Source organism: Cicer arietinum, chromosome 4, assembly GCF_000331145.2.
Source record: "Cicer arietinum cultivar CDC Frontier isolate Library 1 chromosome 4, Cicar.CDCFrontier_v2.0, whole genome shotgun sequence".
NCBI classification, from domain to species: Eukaryota; Viridiplantae; Streptophyta; class Magnoliopsida; order Fabales; family Fabaceae; genus Cicer; species Cicer arietinum.
The window spans coordinates 17,305,700-17,332,616 of NC_021163.2; the positions used below are offsets into that span (position 1 = coordinate 17,305,700).

General features: G+C 29.6%; 4 protein-coding genes and 1 long non-coding RNA gene across 10 annotated transcripts in view; 3 read left to right on the forward strand and 2 right to left on the reverse strand.

Moving 5' to 3' along the window:
• Positions 1 to 2,342, reverse strand: part of LOC101511325 (uncharacterized) — a 2,730-nt gene extending 388 nt beyond the window's left edge. The window contains exons 1-2 of the mRNA XM_004497164.3: positions 2,183 to 2,342; positions 1 to 249 (exon numbers count right to left, since the gene is read on the reverse strand). Coding sequence (XP_004497221.1) covers positions 1 to 247 — 247 coding nt within the window. The 5' untranslated portion in view covers positions 248 to 249; positions 2,183 to 2,342. The remainder of the gene's footprint in view (positions 250 to 2,182) is intronic.
• Positions 2,343 to 3,776: 1,434 nt separating this feature from the next.
• Positions 3,777 to 7,702, forward strand: LOC101511877 (CAX-interacting protein 4). 2 transcript variants are annotated; one of them, XM_004497167.4, is made up of 3 exons: positions 3,777 to 4,018; positions 4,462 to 4,638; positions 6,504 to 7,702. In XM_004497167.4, exon 3 carries the CDS (start codon positions 6,531 to 6,533, stop codon positions 7,500 to 7,502), a length of 972 nt encoding a protein of 323 aa, XP_004497224.1. In that variant the 5' UTR covers positions 3,777 to 4,018; positions 4,462 to 4,638; positions 6,504 to 6,530; the 3' UTR covers positions 7,503 to 7,702. The 2 variants fall into 2 exon arrangements, with proteins under 2 accessions (XP_004497224.1, XP_004497223.1); XM_004497166.4 differs by lacking the exon at positions 4,462 to 4,638 and having other exon boundaries at positions 3,779 to 4,018.
• A 1,378-nt stretch (positions 7,703 to 9,080) lies between these two features.
• LOC101512402 (WAT1-related protein At3g30340-like) lies at positions 9,081 to 11,919 on the forward strand. 2 transcript variants are annotated; one of them, XM_004497168.4, is made up of 6 exons: positions 9,106 to 9,436; positions 10,011 to 10,067; positions 10,169 to 10,285; positions 10,654 to 11,059; positions 11,423 to 11,574; positions 11,667 to 11,919. In XM_004497168.4, the coding sequence occupies exons 1-6, from the start codon at positions 9,246 to 9,248 to the stop codon at positions 11,785 to 11,787; spliced, it is 1,044 nt and encodes a 347-aa protein (XP_004497225.1). In that variant the 5' UTR covers positions 9,106 to 9,245; the 3' UTR covers positions 11,788 to 11,919. The 2 variants fall into 2 exon arrangements, with proteins under 2 accessions (XP_073223281.1, XP_004497225.1); XM_073367180.1 differs by lacking the exon at positions 11,423 to 11,574 and having other exon boundaries at positions 9,081 to 9,436.
• LOC113786206 (uncharacterized) lies at positions 9,866 to 13,813 on the reverse strand. Of its 3 annotated transcripts, none has more exons than XR_003472372.2 (3): positions 13,686 to 13,813; positions 12,511 to 12,733; positions 9,866 to 10,251 (listed from the first exon to the last, which is right to left on the reverse strand). It is a non-coding gene; the product is annotated as an uncharacterized lncRNA (long non-coding RNA). The 3 variants fall into 3 exon arrangements; XR_012162667.1 differs by lacking the exon at positions 13,686 to 13,813 and adding an exon at positions 12,907 to 13,005; XR_012162668.1 differs by lacking the exon at positions 13,686 to 13,813 and adding an exon at positions 12,883 to 12,983.
• Positions 13,814 to 18,994: 5,181 nt separating this feature from the next.
• Positions 18,995 to 24,478, forward strand: LOC101512719 (E3 ubiquitin ligase BIG BROTHER-related). 2 transcript variants are annotated; one of them, XM_004497169.4, is made up of 7 exons: positions 18,995 to 19,398; positions 20,505 to 20,847; positions 20,926 to 20,984; positions 22,480 to 22,521; positions 22,614 to 22,735; positions 22,818 to 22,926; positions 24,090 to 24,478. In XM_004497169.4, exons 1-7 carry the CDS (start codon positions 19,099 to 19,101, stop codon positions 24,141 to 24,143), a joined length of 1,029 nt encoding a protein of 342 aa, XP_004497226.1. In that variant the 5' UTR covers positions 18,995 to 19,098; the 3' UTR covers positions 24,144 to 24,478. The 2 variants fall into 2 exon arrangements, with proteins under 2 accessions (XP_004497226.1, XP_004497227.1); XM_004497170.4 differs by having other exon boundaries at positions 18,996 to 19,398; positions 20,944 to 20,984.
• The last annotated feature ends 2,439 nt before the right edge of the window (positions 24,479 to 26,917 follow it).

Genomic DNA, 26,917 nt, shown 5'->3' on the forward strand with positions numbered 1-26,917 from the left:
GAATGTCCTTAAGTAAAAGGCGTTCTGCAAGTAGCTTCCCAATCTTTGCAGCTGCAGCTACATCCCGAGTAGTTTCCAAGTTTGATCTCAAGGCTTTCTCTTGTGAGCTTGCAGAAGAGGCTACAGTAGCAGTTGGGGTGTGGATCACTTGAGCACTCACATACTTATTGGTGAAATGCATCTTTAGAACATAAGGTTTGAGAAATTTTGTAATCCTGGGAGGCCTGACTGGTGGTGGGATAACCATATCTGTTTTGCAATATAATCAACGTTGAAATAAGAATATTTTTAAAAATGTATGTTGACTTTTCTTTGTAGCAGATTTTGGCATAACAGAATTAGACAACTCAAGAAACGAACAAAGATCTTCAAATATTATCAACTTTTTAGCACATTGAAAAACTGTAAATCAAATTTCAAGCCAAGCATTGCAATGTATCCACAAATTACAAGTTAATTTCATGTATTAACTACAGGGCATATGCATATTTCAAAAGACCAGTTAAATATAAACAGCTCCCCTTTCAACATTCCTCAACTGGTTATATGATGCAAAACCACCTAAGATTATGAACAATCTAAGACTTCTTTTTCAAATGTTACATATATAATATAATATCCGGATATCAAAAAGGGCAAGCTGTAATTTGCACAGAACATCATGTTACCAAAGGCATATTGAAAGCATATCTTCCATTGTAAGATCACATTTAGTAATTAAAGAATTCCTCAAAGTCAAATATTTTTCTTATAAAAAAAAGTCAAATAATTTGTTGAAATTGCAATACTTAACAAAGATTTGCGTGCCTCACCCTGCACTTAATTTTTCCCAGTGTATGCATTATGTTCTGATCTGGAAGAGAAACAGAGAGACACTTTTTTATTATTTGATCCTAAATTGTCATGAGATCGAGTTGCATTTTTGGCTTCTCAACGGTGTTCTAAACATGACAAGTTCAAGAGAATTGGCATCTCTAATATGCAGAAAGATTGACATATTTTCTGTATTCTATGTTTTTTTTTTTTGTATACAGGATCTTCTGTATCAGAATATCTTGGCCGAAGACCGTGTAAAATGGACATAGAAAATAATCAATGTAGATAAAGTTTTCATTTACTACTCTGATCAAACAGCTGATAGTTGATACACAGATATAAAACTGATGCCCAGCAACTATAACAACAAATGCTTCTATTCGACAACCAACCAGCGGTTACAATGATGATGGGCATTGCATATAACAGGTGAAAGGTTAAGGAAAATAGATAAGAAATGTAAGGAGAAAATTGAATTGAGGTTAGGATCTCTCCATTTTAATAGACATTTCCATTTAGAGAGATATTAGTTTTATATTTTATGGATAAGGATCTCTGTTGCCCCGACACTTCAAATCGAAGGCATGTTCTGGTGTCTAACACGACACCAATACATTGATTACATTCAATTAATTAATTCTATCAAATTATTACCAGTGTCATGTCGGTATGTGTATTTCATAGGTAAGGGTCCTCCCAAATGAAATGGAGATATCCATTACTATAGTTTTTTTATTTTATATTAATAGTATAAAGGCGCACATTCCCGAAATTAGTGAACATCAATTGGAGATTTATACACTTAGATTATCTGAGCTCATTGAATTGATGAAGAAGGGGGAAGCTATGTATCTCTTAAACCCAACCCCTTTTCTGAAAAATATATTTATGAACCCATTTGAATGTTATGATGAACTAGGTAGAGGTAGTGAATCACTGGCTCAACAAGCATACATCACCTCATGTAAATTCCATATTCAAACTTTCAAAACATTCTTGAGCATGAAGATACCCCTCCCCTCATGGCACCATTATTACAAACTTTTGGTTTAATTTTTCTTCTTCTCTTTTCCTTCCTCCATAAGCTATTCTTCAAATTTATTTATTATAATAGAATTGGAAAAAAATATACTTATCAACGTCAAGTGCATCCAGAGATTAGGTTATATGAAAACAGAAGTTGGAGGTGGTTTTAATAGCAGAAAATGGAAAAAGAACCATAAAATCCAATTTCAACTTAGATGAGCTATAAATCCAAATCTCACATCAATAACAATAATAATAATAAAGAAATGTTTAACAACAGTGATGTAATTGAAGAATGAAGAGAAGTAAATCAGAGCACAGATAGAACAGCATGACTTACTGGCGGCTGAAAGTGGAGCTGCTGGTGGTGCGATGGGGTCGCCGGGGATGGAGCAGCCGCAACTCTTTCTCTCTCTCTCTCTCTCTCTCACAATGGTGAATGCCCAAAATGAAAATCATTACTCGTTTCGTTGGGCTTCACAGGCCCGACCCAACCCGTTTATTATTACTTTTTGTTACAGATTTCATTTTATTTATTTTTTAGAGGTTTTATTATATTATTAGGGAAATCCAAAAGAAAACAAAGAAAATAAAATCTTGGAAATTATGTATTTAATATTTTAAAATAGTAAACATTAATTTTTTTTTACTCAAATTAACTATTTTGTCTCTTTAAAAAATATATACTTGTTAATATAACTCATTTAAGTTAAGATACTCAAAAAATAATTATTTTCGTTAGATTTTAAATTTAATTTTTTTTATGTACTTTCACTATTTTTATTCATAAGAACATTTTTTATTTCAGATGATATATAAGGATATAAGTAAGGATTTATTGACCGTATAAAAAAGCTTGAAATTAGTTAATTTAATTAATTAAATTTTAAATGAAATTGGGAGACGATGTTAAGAAATAGATGAAGGAGATAATAGATTCAAAAAGAAAGAAAAAGATAAGAAAAATATTAAAGAATATAAAGAGAACAAATGTGATAAATAAATGAAAGATAGTGTTTATAGATGAGTTTTTGTTTTTAATTTGATACTTTATTTTTATTTTAAGTGATAAATTGATCTTTTATATTTTAAAATATTAACAATGTTATTTTTTTTTTATAAAAGTTCATCAAAATTTTCAATCAAAGTCCATAAAATTAATTATCTTCAATATAATACAAATTTCATCAAATTCGTAACTTAAATAATGAAAATATGAGTTTATTTGAAAATTTGAGTTATGAATTTGATGAAATTTGATTTTATATTGAATATGATAATTAATTTTATGAGTTTTATTTGAAAAATTTAATAATTTTTAAAAAAAAAATATAATATCGTTGATATTTTAAAACATAAAAAATCATATGATTACTTAAAAATTAATAAAAGACCAAATTAAAAAAAAAAAGTTAAAGAGTTGAGGAAACAATTATGTCAAAATATTATTATATTAATTAGTAATTAAATAAAAATATTTTTGAAATGTTATAAAATTTCCAACAAATATAATATGAAAATTCTCATGATATAGTTTATGAAATTATATTTAAAGAATTAACTATAAGAGATATTTTAATTTTAATTTTAATTTTAATAGTTGAAACAAAATCAAAATTTATGATATTGTATTATTTGAAATATTTAACTATTTTCATTTTCGTAATACATAGACAATTTATAAAATAATATTAATTATCGTTGATTATTGGTATTGTCTTTTCTAATAAAAAAAATTGATTATTATTGCTATAATTATATCTATGTGAGAGATGTTTTGCTAAATTGAAATTATTGATAACCTATTTAAAATCTACTATATAAATTAAACAATCTTGCTTACGTTTCTCTTGAAAATAAATATTCAAAAAAACATGATTATAATGAGATTATTAGTGATTTTGTAATAAGATATCTTCCTTGGATTGAGTACGATTCTCTTAATCTATTTTATTAATTTTTTTTAGCAAAAATAATTGCATTAAGAAAACAATGACTCCAAATGCAAAACATAACATGTCGTGAGGATTATATCTAGTTTGAATCTAATCGAGAAATCGCAGAAAAAGAAAACGATAACCTCATCAACCAAGAACAAACACAAGCTTCTCTCCCACCGCCTCACCACCACCGTGCCGGAGTTGTAGGGCTACCGTCGTATTGTTTTTCTTCAAGAGTGAGTCTTCTTCTTTGTTACTTTGATCAATTTCTGCTTCAAAATTGAAAACCCCCAAATTTATTTTTGAATACCCTTATCAGAACTTCACATCGTCTCTGAGATTGATTGATTTCTCTATGTTCATTCTGGCTCTAATTTGATTTTATTGTTGCTTGTTTGAATGGTTACTTTGCTCTAATATGATTTTTTTATTTGTGATTTCCAACTCCCCCCCCTTTTTTCATTAGAATAGCATGTAGGGTTTGACACCATTGTTTTGATTTGCCGTTTATTTGCTCTATTTTTTATTTAAAATTGATTCGTTGTTTTTTTAGTTCTTCACCGAGCTTTCGTTGTTTTAAATTTTTGTTTGATTTAGCTTAATATTGTTCTATTTAGTGCGCATCTGTTTGATTATGATATATTTACTTTTCTATTACTTGTATATCTTTCAATTGAAGGTTGAATGAACCTGTTGGATTCATATAGTGTCCCCTGTTTTTACGGACTACCTCACATCCAGCTAGTTTGTGTTATCACTGCCATGATGATTTACTGCATAGTTAACATCTAATCATAGAGAACAACATAAAATCTTTGAAGAAATCTGAAATTCTGGAAACTGGAGATTTGAACTTGTAACTTTGATCTGAGTGCTTAATTTTAATGGGTTTATTTGAAGTTTCTTGGGTGATAGTAATAACTACTGAATCCTGATTGAACGAGTTGATGGTTATGAATGGATTGATGTTTAGAGTGTACTAACTAGTAACTACTGAATCTTAAATACAAGAATGAACAAATGATTTGCCTTCAGCTGGTTCAATTCAGATGCAGCTATTATTCGGATTTCTCTGGATTTTGTATCCTCTCTCAATTCTTTTGTCTCTGCCTGCATGTTATCCTTCTGAAGCCCCATTGCTGCATTTAATATTAAGATTCTAAGATTTTCTTTATTTTTCTAAATTTTGAACCATCAAGCATGCATTTAAGAGATTTCTCTTGCCTGCTTACTAATCTCACTTGACTCATTGTAATAATGTTGGTTTTTCCCTTGAATGGTTTCTCAATGTTGATCTTGTACGGTTATTGTTGCAAATACTTCTTTTAAGGAGCTGTTGAAGGGCTTACTTGGGAAAAGTAATGAAGCTATTGTCACTAACGGGTGCTTATGGAATCACACTTATGGGTTCTAAAAAGTTAACCAAATTGTTTATAAGATAACTATGATATTAGTGTGCCTGTGATAATCAAAATTATATTTACTAGATTTAAGATACAGATATTATATTTTAATGTGTACTTTTTGAGTTATGACTGTATACATCTCAAGTAACGAACATGTATTGAAGAACAACCGATTCATTATTGAATCAATTTCAAGTAAAAAGCAGAAGCTTCTTTTGTTTATTTGTTCTGACCAGAAATTTTCACTCTGCAGAGTAAGGCTTAAAATTGAAGTGCATTTTGTGGACCATGTTTAATTGCATTTATATTACAAGCCTACTTCCTTTTTGTATTTTATAATACTTCTTCCTGGCGGTGCACTGTGATTTAAGATTTTTATGAGTAAAGGAGTTTTATTTTCATAAAGCTAATGGGTTACATTGTGCTATGCAGTTTATTATGACTCGAAATACTTGTTGATGTGCATTCTCATGTGTCATGACTATGGTCCCTAGTGTATTTTTAGTCCATAGGAGTGAACTTAGTTTGTGATGATTATTAATATCATAATGATTTTTTTTTTTTGCCATCATTTGGATTCTGGATTATTTGTTTTGGTGAATTTATTGTTTGAAGAAATTGGTTGCTTTTGTTAGTTCACTTGATGCCCGAGATTTGGCTCATTATTATGCCTTGACAGACCTTTTTTTGCATATAATTCTTTTTTTAAGTGGCTGAAATTTTGATTTGAAGATTTTGATGTTCGTGTTTGTAAAGTGGCAGAATTTTATACCTGTTCTGAACACATTAATAGTCTATTTACATGTGGGAGTATTGTCATTGATATGTTGTCATCTAGGCAAAATTACTCCCCTTTGGAATATTGCCCATTATGTCGTCTAGGCTAATTACCTGTCTTAGGAAGTTTCTAGTCATCATCAGTCTGAACAAGATCGGCAAGATGAACCCTGTTCTTGTACAATAATTGTATCTATATTTTGTGTATGGAAGAATGAACACATAGAGGTAAAATCAAGTGTTAGATTTGCATATTTATTCTAGAACCAGCAAGTGCTAAGCCTAATGTGTGTGAGTGCATTCAAGGCTTTTCATGGTTGTTGCACAATTTGCATGCTAGATAAATTTTAGGTTGAGATCATATACTTCATTTTGCTCTTGTTGCTTTATGATATCTGGGCATTTTTTATCAGATGCATGTATTATTTAATGTGAGAGGCTTCGGGGGTTGTTCATCCGTGGCTCCTTCTTGGTCACTTAGCATTATGATTTTTTAAGGGGTAATTTTTTGTTCCTGATAGTTGTTTTTCCTCCCCAGGTTCGGGAATTACATTGAAATCTTAAGATGCCGGCTACAGCAGGTAGGGTTCGCATGCCTGCGAACAACAGGGTTCACAGTAGTGCAGCCCTTCAAACCCATGGCATATGGCAGAGTGCCATTGGCTATGACCCTTATGCACCCAATAAGGAAGACAAGGATTCTTCTCAAAGTCGGCCAAATGCGGAACCCGATGCTGAGAATGCATATGCCAGCTTCCAAGGGCTTCTACAGCTTGCTAAGATTACTAATGCTGATGTGGATGTGTCCCGTGGAGCTTGCAAGAAGTGTGGCCGTGTTGGGCACCTCAAGTTTCAGTGCAAAAACTATGTGAAAATCAAAGATGACAAGGAGGAGAAGGATCCTGAAGCAATGCAGCCTCTGGGGTTGGTTGGCATGGATAAGTTGAAGGGGAAGGCTGAGAAGGTGGATAGGAGAAGCAATGTTGAGAGCTCAGAAGAGGAGGAGGATAGTGAGAGTTCAGATTCTGAGATTGACTCAGAGATTGAGAGAGCTATTGCTGCAAGGACTGGGAAGAAAGTTAGTGGGAAGGGAGGTTCTTATAGAAAGAAAGAGGATTCAGATGAAGATGAGTCAGAGAAAGAGTCTAGCAAAAAGAGGAAAAAGAGAGGTAGGGCGAAGAAGAGGAGTGTTAAGAGGGAGGTTAGTGATTCAGATGATTCTAGTGAAAGGAGGAGGAGGAAGAAAAGGAGGGAGCACAGGAGGAGGAGGAGGGACAAGTCTCCAGATGATAGTGATGATGGATATAGGCACAAGAAAAGGAAGAGTAGGAAAGAGAAGAGGAGAAGGAGAAGTCGTCTATCAGATTCTGATTCTGAAACATCTGACGATTCCACTTCGCGGCACAAGCGGAAAAGCAAGAGAACATCATCATCAACTGACACTGATTCAAGTGATGGATATAATGATTCAAGGATGGGTAGGGATGTCAAAAAATCTGAAAAGAGGAGGAGACGCCACCATGGAGATGATGATTAGAGGGCAATGCAGTAGTCAATTTTATGTCCTTTGATGATGATTCTGAACTCTTATGTATCATACACCTCTCTATATGCTTGTTCAGATAATGTACCTGGTTTTGGTTGAGCTTCAGTATCTGGTTATCAGTCTGACTTGATATTATTGATTTTACTAAACTTATTTATTATAATTGGACATATTGATGGTTGTTTTGCTTTTGCATGAGCTTTAAATTTTTGGTGTTATTTTTTAGCCTCTAAATTAAACTAATTTACGACAACTGCAGGCAAGTATATGCACCTATTTACAGTAGTTATACCTTGATAAAAAAGATGGATAGAACTGAGTCAGGTGACGATCTTATTACCAACATGATCAAAACCGGACTGGCGGTTCAATCGGTTGGACAAGTATCCTCTACTAGTCTAGAGTTAAAATTGTCATTAATCTTAAAATTAAATCAAATTCTTTTTGTACCAAAAAAAATCTTCATAATCTCGAGGTGAACTTAGTGAAGCATGTGTATCTTACATACTGCATGTTCAAAGGCTCCATTAGATTCCTTTTAAGTGAGATGATAAATATAATTTTTGTAAGTTTCTTTGAAAGTTTTTCACATCTTTAATTGGGGCATCCTTTTCACTTATTTTTGGAGATTCACGTGTCTTGTATCTACCATAGTGATTGTAATTTGTGTATGCGTGAAATTAAATATGATAAATATTCTCGCTTTATAATTTGACCATATCTGACGATAGTACTAAATCCATTTAACCATATTTTCCATGCAAGTGATAATATGCATTCTAGAGAGCACCTTCCGACTTTCTACTAGCTGCTATATTCTGCCATGATTTGATATCTTGTTCTTGCTAGTAATATAACACTAACAAATATCAATATTGACACATACAGTTTGAGTTTCTTTAACTATTTCATCAGAATTCAATCTCTTATCATTGCATATGGAAAAACACATTGATTGAGAGAGGTCAATCCTTAAATACATATTTGTTTTTACGGCGAGTTTCTTTAATCACAAAAATTCATTCTACCGTAAGTTCACCGTAATTTTGACAAGTACCAAATATATCTACATTTTCGTACATAAATATCTTGGTTCAACAATATATAAGGAAAAAAAATCCCATTGGATTTTCATAAAAAAAAAACCCATTGGCTAAAGGGAATTGGAGACAATATCATATATATCTCTGCTTTCTAATGATGCTTACAACTCATAAAAAAGATAAGAAACTAATGGTTCTAAGAATGGTACCATACTTTAACTATTTTGGATTATATTCATTCACTAAAGAAGCTAATTATTCTGATATCAATTGACGAAGTTAAATAATATGTAAAACGTGATTTTAATTATTAGCACTTTATTTCATTTAATTAAAGCAAGAGAATGGGAAAAGAAATGGCAAAAGTATTGATGTGATGAGTTTGATATATATACGTTCCTTAGGCTATTGTCAATCAATAATACTGAACGAATATATTACACCTCTTAGCAGTTTACACCATGAGATAAAAAATACAATAAAAATAAAAAATAAAAAAGCAAACAATGAATTCTGAAATGTTGAATGGAATTAATTGTCATGATGTGATGAAGGAATATATCATCCTATTTGTTCCACTCTCCTATGTGGTTACTAATTAAGTCCACTATATATTAATTGAAGAAGACAAGAGACAACACACCATTTTCTCCAAAGCAAATAACAAATTAAAAACCAAAAAAGGAAATTCATGATGTTGATGAAGTGCCATGAATTGTGCAAACCGGTTTGTATCTTGATTGTAGTTAACATTGCTCTTGCTTTTGTCAATTTATTTCTTAAAATGGTTCTCAATGAAGGAATGGACTACATGTCCATTGTAACATATCGACAAGCTATTTCATTTATCTTCATGGCACCCATTGCATGGTTCTATGAAAGGTAACAATCTTAATTGTTTGGTACAACTTATTTATAATTTATATAGGCTTATTTTAAGTAGGATTAATTGCATTTTTAGTTCTCGTGTTTTTACCAATTCATAAAATTACAACTCACAATTCATAAACACTCGTGAAATTGCAATAAAACCCTCTAAAAACTTAATTTTAAACATCGAAATATATCAAATCGTCATTCTTTTAGTTCAAAAATTTGATTGAGTGACCAAAGCTGTCGATTTTTAAAATAAGGGATCAATTACGGTAAAAATAGAGAGATCAAAACTACAATAAAATAAGTATAACATAAGGACGCAACTGCATAAGTATCAATGTCTAAGTTATAAAATAACTTATAATATGAGTATATTTTGTTTTCAACTTAATTCAACAAATTCTCAAGAATCGTTTATAAAATAACCTATAAAAGTTTAACTTTATTTCACATTGATTATAAAAGTAACTTATATATAACTACTTACTTCACAGTCAAATTATAAACTTCATGTATTGTTCTAGAACTACAAGAATTGTACAAAATACAGTACAAATAATTAGTTTTCTACTCTTTACAGAAAACACAAACTGGAGGCTCACATAATATGTCTCCTTTTTCTCTCTGCTCTGGTCGGGTATGTAATCTTGGAAGGACCAAACAATGCACTTTTAGTTCGTACTATAATGTTTTTAACATTAGTATAATAATTATAACATTTATATGAATGTCTTTCAGAGTAACACTCCCCCAATACTTGTTTCTTCTTGGACTAGAGAATACATCTGCCACATTCTCGTGTGCATTCCTTAACATGGTGCCTGTATTTACATTCATCATGTCACTTCCATTTGGGTAAGTTAAACAAATTAAGAGATATTACATGATTGTGGAATATAACTACAATAACATTTTTAATAAATAGTTAATTTAGTCTCTAAATTATTATCTCTCATATTTGATCTGTGAACAATAGAAATATAATAAACAGTCATTAAAACTATTTTTAATCCATCAAATTATTCAATAAATTATCACTATCTCTCATATTTTTGTTAAAGTACTTGAGAGCTAACCCGATGAAATAATAATAATTTACAGACTACTTAATATATTTTTATAGTTCAGGAACTAAATATGAGAGAGAATGATAATTAAGGATTCATTGAATTGAAGGTTTATCCATAACTTTTTATTTGCCCTTTGGTTTGAAAATTTTCCAGGATAGAGAAGGTGAACATGAAAAGCAAAAGTGGTAAAACCAAAGTCTTGGGAACTATTGTGTGCATTGGTGGAGTTTTGTTATTGGCACTTTATAAAGGAATTTCCTTTAACAATCCACAATCTCAACACATAGCAAATAGATATACAAGTGCACCTCCTCCAGCTGCCAAGTTAGAGAAATGGATTATAGGTTCAATACTTCTGACTGCTGGTTGCATCTTGTGGTCTTCATGGTTTATTATACAAGCAAAGATTAGCAAAAAATATCCATGTCAATACTCTAGCACTGCTATTTTGTCACTTTTTGCTGCTATTCAATCAACAACAGCAACTTTTGCCATCAAGAGAAATAATGCTTCTTGGATCATCAAAGGAAAGCTAGAAATTATGTGTATCTTATATACTGTAAGTATGTTCTTTGCAATAACATGCATACATCATGTACAATGTTTTCAAAACTACTACTTCCTCCTTATCTCTTTATCTAAATATAAAACCCTTAGAAGATTTTTTTCTTTTTCCTTTTTATAAAGTTTCTTTCAAATTCTCAACTGCATTAATTTTTTTTTTAACAAAATTTACCATGTATGATACCATTAATTCTCTCTCCTGAAGGTTAAACTTGTAAAACAATATTAGTTGTCAAAAAAATGATTACTACTATCAAATTTCTAAATTGTCATTATTTAGTTAACAAAATCCTATATTTAGGGTCTGAGATGGTATTTAGCAACCAAGAATTCAAAATTGTTATTTATGTGATCCTAGGGATTGGTGGGGTCAGGCTTGTGCTATGTGGCAATGTCATGGTGTGTCAAACAAAGGGGTCCAGTTTTTACAGCAGCATTTACCCCTCTTATACAAATATTTGTGGCTGTGCTTGATTTCACTATACTAAAGGAAGAAATATACTTAGGAAGGTTGATTTCATTTTTATTTTTTACTCGTCTATGATTTCCACACTTTTGCTATATGCCATTGCACCTAATGTATCCCTATCTGCTATAAGCAGTATTGCAGGATCTGCCTTGGTTATTGTTGGCATGTATATTCTTTTATGGGGAAAAAGTATGGAAAGAGAGCAATGTGTCTTGAAGGATACACAAGCAAATCAAGATGTAGAATGTCAATGACAATTCAACCAATCACAGCAAACATGAATGAATGTTTGATGTATTGTGTCCTCTGCAATGCAGGGGAAAGTCAAGATTACTCTGTAAGATATAAAAAGTTACTATAATAAAATAAATGCTTCATTTATTTTTGATGCATCTAAAAAACTCTGCTATACAAAATTTGTTTCATAAGAGCATGTAGAATGGTATAACCCTATAAGGTAATTTGAATATTTAATTTCAAAAGCATAATGGAGATCCCTCATTCATGTTGTGATTGGTTGAATTATCATTATCATTCATGTCTTATGTAGATTCTATCAAACCACACAAACATCTCCAACAGTACTAAAGACATCAACATCCGATTGTGATGTTAGGAAATAGGCACCTAACAATGTCTGCTCGTAATAGTTATTCTCCTAGCACCTTTTTTGAGCTTGTTGGTACGAAAGGCCAAGAATCAACACAATACATGTCCATCAGTTTCAAATAAGATATTTTCTACCACATTAGAAATCTTAATAATAAGAACCATTATTAAACTGCATTAAAATATGAAGACATTTTGCTAAACACAAAAACCAAAAGGATTTTGATAAAAATTACTACATTAAATCTAGGTTTTGTGCAATAACTCTTCCAAAACAAATGTTAACTGCTACAAACTTTAATGCAATCTACTGAAAAGAGAATCAAATCATCTCATATTAATGAATTATTCAACAAATACTCCCTAACCTTCACATAACCGACAATCAAAGAGCTCCATTTCTCCATACTTAGCATAGCCATCTAACATGGAATTCCATGAAACCAAATTCTTCCCCTGCATGCTATCAAATACCTTATGAGCCCACATAATATACTCACAAGAAGTATACATGTGAATCAAATAATTCTGGATAAATCTTGTGACACAAGCAGGTCCAACACTTTTAGTGTATGCATCATTCGAGCAACACTGCACGAAGGCAACATAAACAGGAAGTCAAATTATGATATGGTGATTGCTCACCCAACCCCCTAGAAAAATGATTGTTACTGAAAGCTGGATTCTTGGATTATTTTTTTCTGAAAATAAACTACGAGAAGTATATTGTTTAATTCAACCTTGAAAAGTTCACAAGTTTATACCACTTTCAATCAGAAAAATGGAGATGAATAAGATTTTAATATTCACAGGCAGCAGGACCCAAAAAAGAAAACCACAATATCAATGAAAATATTCCAAATAAAATAGCTTAACCTAGTATGAGACAAGGATTATGAGAATGCATGATTAGTTTCCTAAAGATTAATTTTCATTTAAGCACGTCTCAGGAAATTTTAATAAAAATTAATCCAATGTTGTTTTCCTTGACTTCAAAGCCCTTCCATCGCAATAAACATTAAAAATCAAGCATTAAGAAGAAAAATAATAGGGATCACACGCTATTTAGACATTTAACCAAGCACACAGCATGCTTCATTCTTAAATCACAAAACTAGAGACCCATAATGTAGTAAAGTCCAAGTAGCTAAGTTGACACACACATACATGCCCAAATAAAGAGATGTATTGCTTTCTTTCACGCAAAATGTAACGATAATTCTTCTTTATGCTTCCGTAAGCTTTCTTCTCATGTTTATATATATCATTTGAAGATAATCATTGCTTCAAATATTTTTCCATGATCTTTTACTATTAGAAAACAGATGCAACATATTAGCCTAAATTGTCCAAAATTAACATTCAAGAGCAGGTTAGGTGGTCCAAATTTAACAATCAAGACTCACTTGGTTTAATTTGGATTAGATATCTATTGCTACAAGCTGTGAGATACAATTGCAAAGCAGAAATATAGAAAGAATTGTGAGTGAAATTCATTTAGACATTTGAACAAACAACTTATACACAAACGAGATCAACTTACATTTTAATTGCATTATTTCACCAATAAATCCCTATTTCTCTAACATAGGTTAGAGTATCAATATACATTGATTGATTACATCGACTACATCACTTCTTTACTGTACTAACGTGTGTATTTATTTCGCTAAATTTATTTTTAAATATAATTTAATAAATACCATCTTTTATTTATTTATTAAGGTCTTTTATAATCTATTGATAGAGAGTTATGATCTTTATATTGAGTAGACAAAATTTATCATTAATTTTTTTAGATATAATAATGCACAAGTGTGTATACATAGATACATTTTGCCTCTACCTTTTCTTTGATTGTAATTTGTTTATCTTCTAGATAATAATTGTTGTCTTTGATCTATGCTCATTATTTGTTTACTATTTTCATCTTTCTAGTCAATTTGTTGTTGTTATGATTGGCTACAATTGATATCAACTATAACATATAAAAAGTTAGCAGGTAAGACATCAATTAAAATATAAATAAAAATGGCCAAATGTTGAATGAATAAATGATATAAATTTATTTAAAAATTCATTTTGAGTCAATGTCTATCCTTTCTTCTTCAATATTGACATATGCCTTATGTAAAAAAAAATTGTGGTAATCACACATGCATACAATAAAATGACTCAACTTTATAAGGACACTATTGAAAGTTTTGTGTGTAAAAAAGTGAGATTGTGGGAGAAAATTATATATATATATATATATATATATATATATATATAATATTTATTCTTGTTATTTATTTTTTCTTATTCTAAATTGTCTAAACTTTAATTTCAATATATGGTTTTATTTTTTGTTTTTAAATATAATTTATTATTAGATAGGAGTTGAACCTATTATTTTTTATTACTCTATCGTCTCTAAACTATCAATTATTAATTAATTTAAAAATTTTAAAGCTCAATATTATGTTTATAAGAATCTCTATTATTAATGAAATCATCTTTATATTTCATAACCATTTGTTCGACGTGTTATAAAGCTGTAACAACTGAGTTAAAAAAAATAAAAACAATGTTTTAATAATGACTATTGCTAGCAATGCATCGACTTATTAATGACCTAATAATTTATTAATCTACTTTCTATACTATTTTTTAATACCACTCATTTCACGAACTCTAATGGGATAAATACACTGCAGTTGTATATAGCAAAACAATACTCTTAGATATTTACACATGTTATTCAATGAAAGAGAGGACTGGTCCGAACGAGAATAAGGCAATAAAAACAATCGTTTTTAATTTCTATGAAAAATTAAATTTTTATTTAATTAAAATGTCTTAAAATAAAATTAATTTAATAAAATATCTCATATTCTAAATTTTTAAACTTAAAATATATAATTGATACCTAATTTTAATATCATCTCAAAAATATTAAATCAATTAATTGTATTATTAATTGAAAAATAAATATTATATAACATCAATTATATTAATTTAATAAATAATTTTAAAAAAATTATATTAAAATTCATTTTAAGTTGATATTATTATATTTGACGTTTTATTCAAATTGAACTGAAATTTTACACAATTTCATAATTGTTGAGTCAATTATGATGTAATTTTATGTATTTTTTTTTAAATTAAGAAAATAAAATTTCTTTAAAACAGTGTTGGAGGCCGCTATATTGGAGGACATGTGTACTTTGCATACAAATCTTGATACCTTTGTGTTGCTTCTAATAATTAATTTATTATAGTTTTTGCTGAGTTTTGCTACTTCTATTTATTTGACTTTTAATAAGAAATAGTTTGAGAAATTTGGAAAGAGACGAAAGTAGTTATGAAGGGCCATATTTGACAATTCTTCTATTTTTATTTTTATAGTAGTTAATTCATGAATTGCCTTTTATATTATGGTATAGATTATGTATATAAATCAAGTCATTTTATTTTAGGTTAATCTAATGTCCTTTAATGACTTGGATAACAAGATGAATGTCCACCAATAGTGGTCTAATTTGTTAGATTATTTGAAATTTATTATTTTTGAATTTTGTAATAATTTATTAGTATTTTTATCGCACTTAAAAAGCGTAAGATGTCCGTGTAAATTTTGTTTATTTTTTCGTGACAAGTAGTTCTCATATTTATCTTTATATATATACATATTACTTTTATCTTTTAAAAAATAGACTTAAATTAATTAAAAAAAATAAACTTAAATAAATTTAATTTTAGAAAAATATAACCACATTTGAAAATTATTCAATAGCTATGTCTCGAGATTGTTTAACTTATTTAAAGTGAATAAACTATAAAGTTGCAAAATTAAGAGTTTTTATTTCAACAACTCCATGACTTGCTATGATACACATACAATATTCACATTGGATTTAATCGGTGGTCCATACGTTCAATTTACACTCTAAAATAAGTCATCTTATTATAAAAAAGTTAGTCATTTTAAAGAATATTCTATATATTTTGTTCATTCCAACATATTCATTCAGTTTTTGGACAAACCGCGCAATTGTAACATCAAAATTAAATATATATATATTAATAATATAAATAATTTTATATTATAATTAATCATAATCTTAAGATCGTTAATAATATTTGATTTTTATTATATTTATTTATAAAAATATTTATATAATTTATTTACTATATAAATTTGTTTATATTATCGATAGATGAAAATTAAATTTTAATTTAAAAAACTCAAAATGAGTTAATTACGTGATATTACTTCTATACATTTTTTTTTAAATAAAATAAAATTCTATACAGTAATATTATAAATTTTTTATGGATTCTATCAAACCATATTACTCTAATTAAGTAAGTCTTTCCATGTGATAAATGAACTCTAAGTAAAAGTAAATCGATTAGAATAATTCAAATTCAAACTTTTATTCGGATATTCTTCTTTATATAAATATTTTTGTATAACTTATTTGTTAAGATTTTACTAACTTCTCTATCCGCTTTAGATTATCAATTTGTCTATAAATTGGATATTTAAAACAAATCAAAAAATCATAATGTTACTTGTTAGGTTCATTTTCTAAAATCAAGAATTGTATTTATAGATGTGATTGAATATGTATGTAAAACAAATTAAAAATTACTCATTTTTCTAGTAAAGTTATTTTATATTAATAACTTATCACATATTAACTATACATCAATTAAAAAACTAAATAAGAATATGAATTAATATTTTTAATGTGTTGATAAATTGTGACTTGTGATTGATTTAAGGTAAGTTTTTCTCATAGAAAAATTACAAGACTAATATGTATTTGTTACTAATGAATTTTTTTTACTTCACACTCACTCAATTTTACTCTTAGCCTCACTTTTCAATAAAAAAATATAATTTTATTATTTTTTGTTTTAAAAATAATACAAATTTTATGTTTTACGGTAAAAGTTTGTGTTTTATATATTTTTTTTAAGTTTTTGAAATACAAATAGGTACAAAGTTTGAATTTTATGAGATATATGTTTTTCGTAATTTTTTTAAAATATTTCGAAACACAACGACATTTTAAAAAAGTTGAAAAATTATTTTCAAAACACATAATTTAATATTAATGAAACATGTATATTTCATAATTATTTTTAAAATTTTCTGAAATATAAATATGTTTTATAAAATTTGAAAAAGTGTTTTTGTACATATATTTGAATTTTACAAAATATGTTTGTGTTCTAATTTTGGTTAAAGTTTATCGAAATCCAATTTGAATTTGATGGGTAGAAACAAAATTTATTTTTTTCCTTAAAAAAAAAAAGGTCAAGGATAGTTTAAGTGTAATGTAATGTAAAAGTATAATTTGGAGTATATAGGATAAAATTTTGTTATGATTAATTGTGAGTGTAAACAAATATTTTACATCTCTTTTAATTTTATAAAAAACTGTCTTATAAGATATAGTAAATTAAACAATAATTAATTCATACTATCAATTCATTATCACTACTAAATTATTAAAAATATTTAAGAATATTTTTTTAGGATTTGTTTGATGTACATGATAGAAATCAACGATATAAGATATAAAATTGAATAAAAATAGTATAGTATATGATGGCATAGTGACATAATAAACATTATCATTTATGTGTTTGATACATATGTGATAACCAATATGATAACATTTTATTTTGTCATTTATTTGATATATATCTTATCATAGTATGATATAATATAATATATATTATATTTAAATAACAAAATTACTACTGTAAATATTTAAATATTAATTTTTTAAAATTACCTTATTATATTTTAAATATTATAAATTAACAAAAAATAAAATAAAATAAGTAATAAAATAATTTTTTAAAACTATCGATTGTCACTACTAAATAAACAATTTAAATTTTAGAAATAAAATCACGAGTAACCAAATAATTATATTTTTTTTATTAGAATATAAATAAAGATATGATATATATTATATGTAAATGACAAGAATACCTTGTAAATAAATTATATTTATTTTAAAATTTCAACTAACTTTCATATTTTTATAATTATGAATACTAATTTATTAAATTATGCAAAAGACAAAATTATTTTTGTATAAAATCATAAACTATTAATATTTTATTTTTAAATTTAATATCAAATTTTATTAATTATTTTTATATTTGACTAGATTTACATTTTAATATTTTTAATTATATTTTATAAATTATTTTTTTATTTATATTTTATTATATTTCAATTTATATTTTATAAAGGTAATTGAATAAACTACTATTTTTATCATATTCTAATAGTTTCTTATTCATTTTATCCTAAAAATAAAAATTTTAACTAAAAAAATATAATATATAATAAAATTTTGAATTAGATCATATTTTATTAATTCATCCAACACTCAATTCAGATATAATATAATATCTTATTCATTTCTTTTATCATATAGCAAACGAATCTTAACGTTATTGGAATTTGATACGGTCTGAATATGCTAAAAAAAAACTTAAATCATCTAAATTTTTGTTTAACAAAAAAAAAAACTTATTTATAGTGACTCACAATTAATATTGAAAAAAAAAAGGAGTAAGAATTGTGATTTGCCGCAAGTAAGTGAGTAACTGGGAATCCGCAAGGGTTGCCGTAGATCTGGCGTGGGACCCAAATTAATGGACGGTGGGTTCGAATCGGAGCGTCTAAAGTAGTGGACCCCACTCCCAGACTGCGTTTGGCAAACCTTTTCTCTGATTTTGATTTTGATTTTGATTTTCGTTGCCGTTTCCTCGTTTCTGTTCCTTCTTTTATGTTCACCACCGTTCACCAATTTTTATTTATTTATTTATTCACTTACAATAATTATAAATATAATAATATTATTCTTTGAGGTTGATTCCATCATTCTTGTTTTTCATCACCATCTATCGTCTTCGTCTTCTTCTTCCTAATTCCAATGGAGAACGACACCACCACCAACACCAACAACGTCACGGCCAAAGTATCTTCTGGAGGAGTCAAATCCAACAATCACATCCATCAAGAAGAAGAAGTTGAACATTCCAATTTCAATTCGAATTTGAATGGCGAGGAAAATATGCCAGAAAAAATTGAAGAAAAAGAAGAACAAGAACAACAACAACACGAACAACCTACTGGATCTGAAACCACCACTCACCAACCTTCCAGAACCCCTTTCACTAATCTCAGCCAGGTTGATGCTGACCTTGCCCTAGCCCGAACCCTACAAGAGCAGGTTTTCCCTCTTCTTCACTCGTTTTATTTTTTAATTCATTTTTATTTTTTCATGTTTGGTTGGTTAGAAAAACGATAATAATAATTAAGTCAATTACAACTTTTTACGATTCATTCATTTTTTGAATAAGTTAAAAACCAATATCGGATTATCATTTATTGTACTTTTCGTGTCCCAATAATGCTTTAAATTGCCTAAACCCTATACTTAATACTACCTATATTTCATGACTTATGCTTCTATTTATGTATTGAATCCTAGCTGGAATTCACACATTGCTTTCCAGCTATATATGTATTGAATGATAGCAGTCAAATCCCAAGGACATGCAAATAAGGAGTATTAAATTCATTACGATGTTATGCTTCATTTTATTTAGAATGAAACCTATTTTAGTTCCTAAAAAAATAGAAGCAATTTTTAGTTCATAAGGAAAGTAAACCGAGACTGCTCAGACAAGGATTAAGTTTAAGTTGTCTCGGTTTATTTTTCATGGGGACTAAAAGTTGCTTTTATTATTATCAGCGACTAAATTGGGTCTCCGGGTTTTCTGAGACTAAAATGAGTATTCACTCTTCTATTGAATTTCATAGCATTTGAATTGAATGAATGCATATACTTGATCTGATTTACACTCTTAAGTAGGAGAGAGTGATACATACTTGAGGGACTAAATATGATGTTTACTCTGTGTCTGTCTGTCATAAAAGCTCACCCAAACTTCAAACAGAAACCTTCTGTTATTTAAAAACTGACAAAGAAAAAATGTTATCTAACTCAAGGGTTGATCATGCAAGCCCCAATCATTCGGAACATGGAAGGACCTTGGACAGCTGGCCTAGGCTTTATGCCCTTGATGTATAAATTGATATAAGCGAGAGAAAGAGCATCATAAGATAAGGAATGAATGAATGTTGTTGTAAAATGGGATGCATTAACTTGTTTTCGGCTTGCACTTTATACTGAAAAACGAAGGGAACTATAACTGTAAGTATTGGTAGGACAGGGGCACTGCAATACACTAATGCCAGTATTATTCTCTGAAAGTCGTGGTTCACAAATAATCTGATTTTTCTTTTCATTTTCTTACTTTTCTGATTGAATAGGAAAGGGCATACATGATGCTGAGAATGAATAATGACGGAAGTGACTATGGAAGTTGGGAAGGTGGTAGCTATTTGCATGATGATGGAGATGATTTTGATGATCTACATGATGGCACTGATGTGGATGAGGATGATGATGAAGATGATGATAACGAGGATGAATATGAGAATGAAGATGCATTTGATGTCCATGCTCATGCTAGTGCTGGAGAACATGATAATCCCATCATTGAATTTGACCCAGAGCTGTTTTCAAGTGATGAAGCCTATGCAAGAGCATTACAGGAGGCTGAAGAGAGGGAAATGGCAGCTAGACTGTTGGCTCTTGCTGGGATAAATGATCGTAAGTTTTATTGGCTATGAATGTAAGTTTGGTGGAATTTTTTCTTATTTTTTCAAATTATCCACTTAGAATCTCTAGTTTCATTTTCAATTACAGAGGAGACCGAGGACATGGAGGAACATGGTGCTAACTCTCAGGTAAATGTCAATTTTATGTTAATGTGCATTCACGCACACTCACAGACTAGTCTTTGTGCATTTACACTTGCATGCACTCTGAACAACCAAATATTTGAAAGGTGTGAAATCTCAATGCCATATAATTAGGGGAATATTTCGTGGTTATTTGGAAATAGTACTTGTGAGTAGATATTTTCTTTGTTTGTGGACATAATGCGATCCTATTTGAAAAATATTATAATAATAGTATTCTCTTTCTTTGAAACTATTGGTATCACTTAGCTTATTTCATTCATATCTATTGCTCTATCGCACTTGATATGTATACCAAGTAAAGAACTGTTACATATAATGAAGAAATTAATAGGTTTAAATAGGAAGTATGATGAAATTCATGTAATCTGATAGAATGATTCCTGTGGTGTGTTTGGGGAGTTTTTTAGACACTGTATTTGGAGATGCCATGAGTTGAAAAATCTATTGGTTTATGTTTCGTCAATCTAGAGTATTCTGTTTTTTAATTGTTCCCACTTCTAAAGGCCAATAAGATATTAGCTAGCGCGCAAAATGTATGCCTTGCTGAGCATGGGTCACTAGGGTTGCACAAGTAAGCGTTTTGAGTGATCCATCCTGGATAGCAGCGCAAATTTGATGCTCAAAATTATTAATTAAAGCAGAGAGTGGATGGCCACTATAATTTATATGTAGACATATACATATAAATTATAAATGCTCAAAAAACACTAACACAAAAACACATTTTTATTAATAATGACAAGAAACCATACTCCTAGGCTTAATAACAAAAGTCAAGGAATTAATTACGTTTAAGCCTCTGAAGTAATTATTTATGTGGACTCCCGACCTTTCTTCTCCATACATCCTCTGCATTTAATTTAAAACAACACTATTCTTTTTTAAAAGGAAGGACCTTTCTTCTCCTCCGCATTCTTTTGTTCTCCGCAAACATTTTTCTCTCCTGCTTCTTGTTTTCTGCAACTCTGTGCCAACAGTTCCCTTGGAGGCTAGAACTTATTTGCTATTTTGCTTTATATTATGTTTGAATATTAGTAGCAACGAATTTTGATGATTAGCTATGATTTATGAATGTGTTGAGTTTTGTGTACTCTTCTATTTTTTAGCCTTCATTTGTGGATGGTACAAAGTGCTTGTATTGTTTCTCGAGACTTTGTCGCAATGGCCATACCCCTACCTGCTATAGTGCTTTGAGGGGCCGTCTGTTATGCTACACTATCTGCTATAGACTACATAGGGCTGTATCAATGATAACATCTCTAGACAAACAAATTATCTTTATATTTTAGATTTGAAGTAAAAATTCGTCTTGCAGATTATCTTCATCTTGTTTATGACAATGTGTTATTGGAAAAACAGAATAATCAAGCTGGATCGATATACTCTTTTTTGATAGTAGAACTGAATCATGCAACTCATTTACTAATATCTTAAGTCAATTTTTGTAAGTACTTATTGTGATTATCTAATTCTGCAGGATGCTTGGGAGGATGTTGATCCAGATGAACTTTCATATGAGGTAAATTTGATTAATATCAAAGTTTGTGTTGTGTTTCCCACTTCTCGTCGGCTTCTGTCTCGTGTTGTAAAAATAAGCTTCAATTATTTTAGGAACTATTGGCATTGGGCGAGGTAGTAGGAACTGAAAGCAGAGGTCTTTCGACTGATACTATTGCCTGTCTACCTTCTGTCAACTACAAGACCGGGAGTGATCAACATGGGAGCAATGATTCGTATGTGAAAATACTGTTCCTTCTATACTAAGCTGTGATCATGACAATATATACTCAGGTGCCTGATTTTTGTCTGTTTTAGGTGTGTCATTTGCCGGGTGGACTATGAGGATGATGAGTCCTTGACAGTTCTTTCCTGCAAACATTTGTACCATCCTGAGTGCATTAACAACTGGTTGAAAATAAACAAGGTATGGTCATCATCTCCCACATGATGTGTTCCTCCTCCCCTCCCAATCATTTACGCTTAAGTTTTGAATGGGTTCATTTGATCCTTTTTACATGTGTTTATGTGCGTCTGGTTGAATAATGCTTCTATGCCCTAATCATCAAATGGTGCATAAACATTCTTTTGTGGTTGTTAGTATTGTTCTGCTTGTGAAATCCTTAAAGTACCTTGATTGAGAACTTGGATTGCACTGCACTTCATTTTCTGTCTTGCTTAATTTGCTTTCAACCTAAATTCTTGGTACAGAAATATGATTTGAAAGTTATCAATCCAAAGCTCCTTAAGGCTTTAGTTTACTAGGTAATGCATCCGGTTCAAGATATTTTGTATGATTGTATCTAGGGATTGTTTTCAGTTGACTTCTTAAGTTAAGTCTGCTTTTCAGACCCTTTCTGTTCAAACAATATCATCTTGCTATTTCATTCAATTTGCATAACTTTACGTATTGCAACAGCTTCTTTAGATTCAATTTTCATAACTTTACGTATTGTTTCAAATCTCTTTATTTTCTAAGCTTTAAAAGCCATGCATTTGATATTTATAAGATATTTAAGAAATTACTGTGGAGTTTGAAACATTTCACTGCTGTTGGTAGATAATGATTTCATCTGTTACATAGTATTTATGCCCTGAGCAATAAGTGCTAGACGGTACTGCAGGTTTTACTAAGATGATTACTTTATCAACGGCAGAATAGCTTAATTTTCGAGGAAAATTTAGCCTTAATTAGTCAAACTCAAAAGTTGACTTTAAGAAGGATATGAATTAAGAAATTGAATAAAATGGTCTACAAGTTGCTGAACAATGACAGAATTCAAGGACGCCGATTATTGAAAATGAACGATTTTTGGCTGTCAAGAAACCATCTACTGCAGCAGCTCAAATTTGTCACTAATGGTGTCAATAATGTTATTATCACTAAGATGCCTCCTCTTGCAAAATCTGTTTTTACTCACTATTTTTTATGATAAATCTCTGGTTCCCTACTAATATAGGTTGTTTCATTTATAAAGTCTAATAGTAACTTGTGTCAAGAATTCATGAATTACCCCGTCCTGAATTGGTTGTTTTGGAGTTATTTGCACTGTAGAAGTTGTGATATAACACTTGGTTCTTTGTCCGCAGGTTTGCCCTGTTTGCAGTACAGAGGTATCTGCTTCCTCCGGTAGCAACTTGTAGGAAGAATGAACAATTCTTCGTTTCAAATTGAAGAAAGTTTGTGCATGGTGGGAGCTATGATCCCTTATTTTAAAAGCATTATTACCAATATGGGGAGATAGTTTCTGCTTCGTTATTGTATATCCAGCTCCTTCGTTTTAAATTCAACATGTAACTTTGGGAATTAGTTCACTAGATTGTTCTATTTTAAGGGAATGACTGGCATTATAGTTGTCAAGTACGAGGAGAGGAATCGGGCTACTTATTGTGGTTGTTCAGAAGAATCAGAACTTTCATCTCCATTCTCTTTTAGAAAAGGAAACCTTTATTTCTTTTATGAAAATGATTATTGGGAATGTGACGTGGGCATAAATTTAAAAATAAAATTATGGAAATTGAGAAAAACAACAAATCTTGACAATCTAAATATTCAAAATATTTGCTTAGTTCGACTTTAAACCTAAAGGTCTGGTTACTTTGTGAATGTTTCTTATTTTTAGTTCTTAAACATTGTTTTACTTTTATTTTTATGAGAAACTCTTGACGATAACCATTTTTATGAATTGAAAAATAAAATGTTACTGTTTTTAAAAATGTAGATAATTGTTTATTTCGAAAGTTTTTTTCATCTCTTCATTAATAAAAGTAAAATAAATATGAATTTTAAGAAATAAAAATATGAAATATTTTTACAAAGATAGTGGTATAAAGATTATATTTGTAAGGTGTCAATATATTACTAATGTTACTAGCATAAAAGTTAAAATTAACTTCAAGATATGTAGCTTTGAGGTAAATTTTAAGGTGGAGTATTGATCTCTTGTGGCCCATTCTAAATTTTCAAAATTTATGATTCTATTTTATGAAAAAATAAATTTATGATTTTCATTCGCAAGGTTGAGAAAGTGATTTGGTTGATATTCATTTGATAAAAATAATAGAAAATAGTTGTATCTTTCAAAATCAAACTTGTCTATCGACATCAATTAAGTCACCATTTCAATCGTAAGGATGAGAAGGATCGAAACTTCTACTTTTGATGAGTGTAGACAATCATTGTAAATTTTAGGATAATTTTTAAACTTAGATTCATGGTAAATCATATAATATGTTGGCTCACCTAAGCACTAGATTCAAATTGTGTAAAAAATGTGAGAAAAATAAAATAAAGTCTATCACTATCATTTTAGCACAAATCTAACATAAATCATTCCTTCGTAATAAGAGATTTTAATGTTATCCTTCAAATAGATCTCAAATACTTTGAGAGGTCAGTCTTATGCATATACTTTTGTCTAAAACTCGGACCTTCACCTTAACTCATTGATCAACTCTCAACTTGAAGCGGCTAGGGCAACTTTTCCAACCAACCTAGTGAAACATGAATAATGTTTCACCTCCTTGATGTCTTCACTAGAGCTACAAGTTGGAGCTAGTTCTTTTTGACCTTGTATAGGAGTTTGTCCCCTAATCTAAAAAATTTGTACAAAAAGTGGTCAAGTAGACGATTTGAAATTGTAAGTTGGGTATAGTTCATAATTCACTAAAAGTGGTCAAGTAGACGATTTGAAATTGTAAGTTGAATTGTAATTTGTAATCATAAGTTTGAATAATAGAAAATAATTGCAATGGTGCAACCACTCTGCTATAAGTATACTAAGCAAGCTAGTCCCTTACAAAAACCAGAAAACAAATTTCAGATGACAAAAATGAATCCAAAATAGATTTCTACTCTAAATATAGAGACAAATCATGAAAGACAAATTAATCCCTTACAAAAAAAAAAAATACATATGACAAATTAATTGATTTTTGAACCGTGACTGAATTATGTGACAATCCACTTATTATATAATAGTCTACGTGAATGGTAAACAAAAATCAAAGGACATTTAGATCCTTGCAACATTTGTTTGGGTACCGATTGGTCCCCACTGTTTTGTTTTTTTTTTTTTTTGAAATTAACATGTAGGTAAAGTAGTGATTAATTGTCCCACCAAAGAAAGCAAATATTTTGAAGTGTTGTGTTTGCCCAAAAGCTGCTTCCAAGTGGAAGTGCAAGAATGACTTTTAAAACAGTTAGACATGATTTTGAATCCCTTTTTCATTTGCAAGACTGAAAAGCTTTTGATGCTTCTGACTCTTAATAACAAATTTCCTCAATCAGGTTATTATATAAAAATGTAGTAAAACATTCTCTCACATATTTAGTTTGTTATGTGGCTATGGCAGTTAACTCTGATGTTATTACTATTAGTAGTTCTAGACGCTCAGTTTTCATCATTAATAATGGAAGAGGAAGATATAGCATATGGATGGAGCCTCTTCAAGTGTATGAATCTGAGGAGATCAAATGTAATGTTCTGATAGAACATGTAAGAGATAATACACAGATAGCACAGTGGCTGAGAGTGGAAATATCCAAGATAAACTAGTCAAAATATTATCTCAGTAGATGGGGAAAAAGGCTATGGTCCTATGGAGGGAATGCGAGATAAAGAGCATATTGGATTATTTTGAAAAATGTTCTTCAGAGGCACAACAATATTAACGTGTCACTTAGATATTCTTAATTATAACCATTCACATATAGTTGTATAACCATTCACGTATAGTTGTATAGTCAATTTAATTATCTCAGTGTAAAATTCATCTAATTTGATATGTGAACACAGTAAAATATAATATAGTAATAAACACGAAAGTGAGGCATATATAATGATTTTAGATACAATTAGAATAAAATTGTTTTACATTCAAAAGCTAAATCAATCTTTATTGTGACATTTTTCTTT

What these genes read in the sequence shown, in the direction of transcription:
- LOC101512402 (XM_004497168.4), top strand. Translation starts at nt 9,246, where the DNA reads ATGATGTTGATGAAGTGCCATGAATTGTGCAAACCGGTTTGTATCTTG. An exon ending in ATTGCATGGTTCTATGAAAG is followed by an intron (nt 9,437 to 10,010) that starts GTAACAATCTTA and finishes TACTCTTTACAG; the next exon opens with AAAACACAAACTGGAGGCTC. An exon ending in TTATGTGTATCTTATATACT is followed by an intron (nt 11,060 to 11,422) that starts GTAAGTATGTTC and finishes ATGTGATCCTAG; the next exon opens with GGATTGGTGGGGTCAGGCTT.
- LOC101512719 (XM_004497169.4), top strand. Translation starts at nt 19,099, where the DNA reads ATGGAGAACGACACCACCACCAACACCAACAACGTCACGGCCAAAGTA. An exon ending in CCCGAACCCTACAAGAGCAG is followed by an intron (nt 19,399 to 20,504) that starts GTTTTCCCTCTT and finishes CTGATTGAATAG; the next exon opens with GAAAGGGCATACATGATGCT. An exon ending in ACTGGTTGAAAATAAACAAG is followed by an intron (nt 22,927 to 24,089) that starts GTATGGTCATCA and finishes CTTTGTCCGCAG; the next exon opens with GTTTGCCCTGTTTGCAGTAC.
- LOC101511877 (XM_004497167.4), top strand. Translation starts at nt 6,531, where the DNA reads ATGCCGGCTACAGCAGGTAGGGTTCGCATGCCTGCGAACAACAGGGTT.